The following is a 7,619-nucleotide window of genomic DNA, read 5'->3' on the forward strand; positions in this document are numbered from 1 at the left end:
AGAAATTGCTACTCCCAAACAGAAGAATGATGTGATGGTTTGTTCAATGATTTATTCAATTTGTTTGTTTGTTTTGCGGTACGCGGGCCTCTCACCGTTGTGGCCTCTCCCGTTGCGGAGCACAGGCTCCAGACGCACAGGCCCAGCGGCCATGGCTCACGGGCCCAGCCGCTCCGCGGCATGTGGGATCCTCCCGGACTGGGGCACGAACCCGTGTCCCCTGCATCGTCAGGTGGACTCCCAACCACTGCGCCACCAGGGGAGCCCGATTCATTCAATTTTAAAAACTTCTTAATTTGCTTTTAAAAATTAAGGGAAAAGGAGAAAACAAGGCAGCCAAAAAGCCTACGAGCCATGGAGAGGCTAACGTCATCAATATGACACAACTAGGAGTTCTCAAATGCCTTTACGACCAACATTATTTTGTATCATAGCTTGGCCATTATTAGCTTTTAGGGCCGTGAAGCTGGGCCTTAAAGCCAAGACCTGTTAGTACCAGCCTATTGGATTCTCTCTCCTATCTACTAATGGTTTCCAACATAAATTTCGTATTCTTTGTTAGTTGCATATTTATAAAGACGAGTGCTTTACTCATATTTGGCTTTGGACAAGATAAAAACCTTTATTTACAAACATTCTAGTCCTTTAAAAATATATATACAGAGTAAAGGATTTGGATAAAATAAGTTAAATCACAGGAAGCAAAGCCAACGTCTGTTAAAATCAAGGAGAAATTGGTGACAACCAGAGAATCAAAACCAGTTATAACAGTTACAAGAGGCTCAAAGCAAATAGATTGAGGGACAACAAACCACATCAAATTTCCCTTGAACCCTCTACCCAGTGGCTTTGTTCCACAAGTTCATAGCCAGCTCAGAAATGTGAAGTTATGTAGAGTCTTATTTCTACCCACTTCATATGGTGGTGAAGTCATTAACTTAATAAATACAACATCAGAGAAAGGGGTTGGCTCCATTCAGAGAATGCAGTAGGAAAACTACTTGCTCAAAGTGGCTGAAAATTCCTTGAGGAATAAATTCATCTAACCTGGGAAGTGTTGAAATCCAGGCACATTTTCTTGTAAGCTGTTACCTCAACTCAAAACCAAATTGAATTCCTTTCTGTTTGCCCGGAGAGTCCCTGGGATCCTTGATAGGTAGGTAGGCAGCCTCATAGCCCACAGGCTGCACAAAGGGCTGCTTTCAGTTCAGAGGTCCATGCTTTCCCGTTGCGCACCAACAAATCTGAGAAGTGAACGAACTGTTGACAGGTGGTGTTAGGAATGTAGCAAGAGAGAAGAGAAATGGCTACCAATGATAATACCTACGACCATTGCTGCTAGGAAGTCTTGATAGCTGTAGGATCTTGGCTGAAAATGCTAAATTAGGAGTGGCTTTTGAAATCTTTGGGCACCCAAGTCCGTTAGTTTCTCCCTTTACAAGAGGAAGGTTGACACAGTCGGTATCTATTTGGGGGATAAAAGGTGAGTTGGTGTGAAAGGAGTTCTTATGGGGAAGACTGCCCCCAGGTGAAGCTTGAAGACTTGGCACTCTTTCCTCCCACCAGGCGTTTGGTGCTTCTTGATCCCGTGGGGGTCCCAGAGACCCCAGGGACACTGTGGCATTCCTTGGGGGACTGGGCCTGCTGGGCTTCTTTCAGTTCCCTGGAATTAAAGAGGAAAAATGTACGTTACTTAGTCCTAAATTAGAGATAATATTTATGATCAAAACTGATATAGATGTGGCATGGACATACATACACTACCAAATGTAAAATAGATAGCTAGTGGGAAGCAGCCACATAGCACAGGGAGATCAGCTCGGTGCTTTGTGACCACCTAAAGGGGTGGGATAGGGAGGGTGGGAGGGAGGGAGACGCAAGAGGGAGGAGATATGGGGATATATGTATGTGTATAGCTGATTCACTTTGTTATAAAGCAGAAACTAACACACCATCGTAAAGTAATTACACTCCAATAAAGATGTTTAAAAAAAATTAAAATAAAAATTTTCTAAAAAGTGAAAAAAAAACTGATAGAGATTTTTCTTTTTATTTCAGTATTTATAGAAACAAGACTGAATTATACACGGAATAGAAAATTAGGCTCTTGTGATTATCTTAAAAAATGGCTACTTCACACATGCCTCAACACACAGCAGGCTTGGCTTACTGAATTCTACTGATTGGGGCATAAATGGTCTTTAAAATTAAAGAAAAATAAGAGAACAACTCTAGAGGCTATATAGGAAAGCTCCAGGGGTCCGCGAAGCGCAGCCCTTGGGTCAAATCTGGCCTGCCATCTGTTTCTGTAAATAAAGTCTTACTGGAACTCAGCCATTCCCATTCATTTGTATATGGTCTATGGCCACTTTCACATCACTCCAATAGAGTTGAGTCGTTGCAGCTAAGATCATATGGCCCACAAAGGGTGAAATACTATCTTGTTCTTACAGAAAAGTATGCCAACCCCTGGTCTAGACAATTTCAAAAAGCAAAAAATTATTGAGTTGCTTATTAGGAAGGATTACCTGACTAAAGGCTCAGTTAGAGCTTCCACAACTCATTGCCACGAAATCATTTGGGGGACTTTTCAAACTAATCATTTTAAGATGGGTTGTGCAGCCAAAAGAAACTGGACCTCTAAGTTTATTCTAGACAAGGACCATTTCTCATCTGCTTTTATGTTTTCAACAGTTCACAGTATGTAATAATTACTTTAAAATGCCTTCAGAACCGTGCTCAAACACCACTTCCTGACCTTTATAATACCAAGCCCACCCTATTTAATTAATTAATTTGTTAAATGAAGGAATAGGTTAATAAATAAATGCATGCATGAATACAAGCTTACATGCGTAAGTAATAGGACTGCTTCCTTTGGCTTGGAAAAATACCTCTTTCTCTAAACATTTGCCAAGACAGAATATCTGCCTGCCCCCAAGATTTAATGGATTTCTAATAGATATCTTCCCTCTTTAACTATGGTTATCTTATATCAGGTGATCATCCACCAGTTACTTTAAAACTCTGGTCACTCAGAATCCTGCTAATTTTTCTTTACCAGTTGTATTTCCTTGTATTCATTTGCATTGACTGGAATTTTCTCTCTCAAGCCGTCTAGTCACGGAGCATCCAGCCCCTTGTTACAAAGGGCCCCATGCTACTAGCCTCCTTGTGGGCAGGGGCCCCTGTGTCATACTGTTGGATTCCACTCGAATCCATAGAGAAGACACATCAGACCAGTCATGTCACTATGAGTAGTACATCAATAGATTCTTTCTCAACTCCAGCATCCAAAATCTACCTTTCCAGTGTGGCTGTCTTGAACTTTTCCAAGTTCAACTGTTGCTGAAGCTCTTCTGTTTTCCCCAGGGAGGGACAGAGAACTCGACTTTTGGCCAGAGCTGCTGCAGAAGGTCTCTCTGCTGGATCGGGGTGGATCATGTTCTGATGAGGTAGGACCAAAGAGGAGGAAATAGAACCTTCACTGTTGAGAAAAATCTCCCCCCCAAGCCAACTCCAACCCAGCTTCTGCCGGTGGATTTTGTGAAACTCGCTTCTCCTTTGTGCAAAGGGAAGAAATAAATGAAAACTTAGCTCCACCTGGGAGAGGAATATCATCCTTATCTGGTAGCATGAGCCATCCATACCTTTGAGTTGTCCTTAAGTAGCATATTTTAGAGCTGGATGAATGATGAACCAGCTTAATTGCCTTAATTTTAAGCAGGAAGAAACTGAGGTCCTGAGATAGAAAGTGGCTTGTCTCAGTTATTGACAGGCCCAAGACTAAAACTTGGGTTACCCAACTGCTAGTTCAGCTCACTTTCTACCATAACATGCTCATTTTTCACTTAAAATTAATTAAGGATATCCCACCATGACAGTATTCCTACAGCATTTATCTTCAGGTAGAGGATGCGTATAGCCTAAAATGACTGGAATACAGTTGAAGATACCTAATATATGGAAATTAGTAGTGTTGAATAATGAAGAAAACACTGACCCTTCCATTTGGGGAGCAACGTTCAGAGCCAGCTCCACCACTTATTATGTAGCCTTGAGCAAATCACGTACCTTTGCTGAAACTCAGTCTCCCTTTCCTATATTTAGGATAGCGATATTCACCTTCTGGGCTATTGTGAGAATTAAATGAATTCACATATGCATATTACCTAGCACAGGGACAGCAGTGAGGTACTCAGTTAGAATCAACTAAATCTAAGAGCAATTTACACATAGAAATAGGTGATTAGACTATGAACAGAAGACCACTGTGAGGAAAGGTTTGCCTTCTTTCAGGAAAGCAGAAGTGTTCAGGTAAACTGTGAAACTCAAATTTAATCTCCAAGAGAACAGATATTTCTAAGGCTATTTTAGGGATTCTAACCAATCCTGTTCCTTAAGCTATGAAGTAAGTCTTACATATACATTGCTTTTCTAGTATAATTCTAGCTTCTTGACAGTGTAGGTATTCTTGTACCTCTCTTTGTTTCAACATAATACCTTCTTTTCCTTGTCCCTTCACATACTCAGGTATCATTAAGGACAAGGAACACATAGATTCCTAAATTAACATTATGCCTTTCTTCTGCTCAAATAACTGGTGGGATTGTCAGTTATCCATCAATAAAGTAACTTCTATTTCCTCTATACAAGCAAAATTCAGTTTTTTGAGTAACATCACTGTTACCATTGACTGTAGTTAAAACCCTGACATAGGAGCCTAAGAGCAGGTTTGATTCTGGAATCAATCAATTATTGAAAGTGAAATACAAGTCAAGGAACTGCTCTGAGTCTTGGTTTCCTCATCTGCCCACCTCACGGGGTTATTAGGGAGGGTAAATGAAAAACACAATAGGAGTTTTAAACTATAACAAAAGGTTTTCATGATATGCTCTAAGTTTCCTAGAGAACCTTTCAGTCTGTCCTGTTTTTCTGGGCTTCCTAGTCATGCTTCCCTGCTGTCAATGGCACCATCATTTCCCTTTTCCCACCTACTTGCCATTACATTTTTTAAAAAACAGACATTTCCATCCTCTCTTCATTTCATTAGAGACACCACCTTGAGTAGTTGGTGAAATTCTTTGGAGAGCTCCTGAGGAATGTCTGGAAGATTCCCCTCACGGATGTGATGCCACGCAGCCCCATTGGTAGGTAATGACTCTGCTCCCGCAGCCACTGCAATGGTCAATCCCAAGGCAAATATGTCTGCTTTAGGAAGGTGCTGATAATTCTTCAAAACAGAAGACAGGAAGGCCGGTTAGTTCGCCAAGTGAAGGGAGTCTAGACTAAAACACAACTGGTAAGAGAGATTCATTTGAATGCACATGAACTTAAACAGACGCAGTGGGCAAGGTTATATCTGCTGTGGTTAGTGGTCTATCTCTAGGGAAGATAGTGGTCTATCTCAGGGCACAAATCCACTTGATTAGCACTGCCCTGCCCCAAAGAGTCTGAGGCAGAATCTCAGCGCCATTTTGCTCTCTCAGGCTCAAAGAGGCTTGAAGCATAGATTGTCTGATCACAGATAGGAAAGACTCCTCTTTTTCCCCCCTGATTTTTATCCTGTAGAAAGTTATATCCTTCCTAGGCCAGACTCACAGACATCTTAGAAGGTGAGCAATAACTGAAGGTCATTCCAATGACCAAAGCTGGAGGTGCTATCAAAAGGATAGTAGCATGATAAAGATGGGTTCAACCAATAACAGCTTCCTTTCTACTAGGAAATCCGTAAATTTAAAAATTCTAAGAAGTAGAAAGGACCTTCACGAAAAACAGTAAAAATTTTGATTAATCCATGTTTGAGCCAGCTTTCCCCACGCTTTTTTTGCAAAAGTTTCTCTCCTATCTTTGGTCTCCATTCTGGATAGAAAAAGGATAATATAAATTTAAATTATAAATATATACTTTTCATTTCCTGCACTGTCAACATTCATTTGAAACTCAAAATGTTCAATGGATTATAAAATACCCTCCATTTCCCTAATCTATACCTCTTGCAAAATCTCATTAGCCAGGAAGCGACTATCTCCCTCTTCCACTTTGGGCTTGCTTATTGATGTCACATGACCCAAGTCACCTAAAAAAAGAAAAAAAGAAATAGAGTGCTTTAAAAGCATGTCTTTCTTAAAACTGGAATAAATGGAGTAGAGTCATCAGCATAAATTTTATAGGATAATAGTATACCAATCAGGTTACAAGACAGACTCACCAATTTTATACATCACATTGGCAGAGAGAAACCAATCAGCTTCATTTTCAATCTCTTCTGGGACTACTGGAGAGTCACTTTGCATCTTATGACATATGAAGATGTTACCTGAAAAAATACAGAATTGTCGTTAAGTAATGAATCCTAAACTTTTTCACCCGAGATTCTTTTCTGTAAATAACATTTCAGTCACCCTCCTTTTCTGTGTGCATGTAACAAGACTACCAAGGTTTCTTTTCTTCCATGGAATCTCTCACACTACTTCTGAAACAGCTGAGTGATTGATAATACCTATTTCAGTGAAACTTAAACCTCAAACATACTCCATCCTCTGAAGAGGCTGGTGGCCTCAAAACAAAGAAATAATCAAAACCACAGAATAGTAACAACATTTCCTCACATTTCACATTAATGAGTGCCTAAACCATTCATTTCTGCTCACTTCGATCAGGGCTGAGTTAGAAAGAGTAGAGCACTAGCTGTAAAAAGTCAGGATGCAGCCAATATGCTGTCACTTATCTATGCAGTAAATTAAACACTTATTTTCATACTTTTGCTTCACTATCTGGGAGTCCTTACTCTCTGTCCTCTAGGCCCGGGGGGAAATGGTTAAAGCTCTTTAACTGAAATTTGGGCAGGGGAGGGGGAAAGGGGAACTGATGAAAGGGATTCTGCCAGCAAACAGCATCTTTGACACTTGATAGACACGCAGGCACAGATTCTGACAACAGTGGGGAAAGAACTAAATACGGCCAGAGGAGAGCTGTACTGACTAGGTTTGATGTCCAGGTGTGCCATGCCAGAGTTGTGGATGTACTTAAGCCCAAGGGAAATCTGTAGAAGGATGTCTTTGAGTTTGCACTCTTGGAAATGATTGCCAGACTTTGCATTTTCAGATATAGCAGCTTGCAAGCTCCCACCTGGGAAAGAAAAACAGAGAGTAGCCCCGCAAAATGAGAGAAAAGGTATGAATCTTATAAATGAAAGCATAGTACGTATTCAATAAATTCCTCATGAGTGAACGCAGTCCAGCAAGTATAAACTGCTTCAGTGTCAGTCTGAAACATAAGATCTGATCCCTGTCTATACCACAGACATACTGGAAAGAGGAGTTAAGGGCCTTTAAAGAGGAAAAGAAAATGCCATATCCTAGGTATCCAATATGTGGCCCTATTGCTTTGAGTATGCCCCAACTAACATTTTAAAAGTTTTACCTAGTTATTAACCAGAAGGCCAATCAGGCCTAGTCATGTAGCTACTATGGTGTTGATGAATAATTCCATGTTGGTATCAAGTTAGTAATTATAGGCCATTAGTAATTTTAATGTAATTGGCTTCAAGTTTCATTCCATTAAAATATATATCATGAGGGCTTCCCTGGTGGCGCAGTGGTTGAGAGTCCGCCTGC

At 40.6% G+C, this 7,619-nt stretch overlaps 1 protein-coding gene and 1 long non-coding RNA gene across 3 annotated transcripts in view; one reads left to right on the top strand and one right to left on the bottom strand.

Moving 5' to 3' along the window:
• The window catches only part of LOC113618016 (uncharacterized), a 28,444-nt gene that overhangs the window by 5,161 nt on the left and 15,664 nt on the right, over positions 1-7,619 (top strand). For both annotated transcript variants that reach the window (XR_003431852.1, XR_003431851.1), the window contains exons 2-3: positions 3,373-3,455; positions 5,054-5,150. This is a non-coding gene — a long non-coding RNA (uncharacterized LOC113618016). The remainder of the gene's footprint in view (positions 1-3,372; positions 3,456-5,053; positions 5,151-7,619) is intronic.
• WEE2 (WEE2 oocyte meiosis inhibiting kinase) overlaps positions 283-7,619 on the bottom strand; it is a 23,783-nt gene continuing 16,446 nt past the window's right edge. The window contains exons 6-11 of the mRNA XM_027101697.1: positions 6,985-7,131; positions 6,212-6,319; positions 5,994-6,079; positions 5,063-5,233; positions 3,305-3,447; positions 283-1,663 (exon numbers count right to left, since the gene is read on the bottom strand). Of these exons, the coding sequence (XP_026957498.1) occupies positions 1,507-1,663; positions 3,305-3,447; positions 5,063-5,233; positions 5,994-6,079; positions 6,212-6,319; positions 6,985-7,131 (812 nt within the window). The 3' untranslated portion in view covers positions 283-1,506. The remainder of the gene's footprint in view (positions 1,664-3,304; positions 3,448-5,062; positions 5,234-5,993; positions 6,080-6,211; positions 6,320-6,984; positions 7,132-7,619) is intronic.

This window comes from Aethalodelphis obliquidens, unplaced genomic scaffold, assembly GCF_003676395.1.
Source record: "Aethalodelphis obliquidens isolate GAN/ISIS:26980383/991018 unplaced genomic scaffold, ASM367639v1 scaffold5, whole genome shotgun sequence".
Lineage (NCBI taxonomy): Eukaryota > Metazoa > Chordata > Mammalia > Artiodactyla > Delphinidae > Aethalodelphis > Aethalodelphis obliquidens.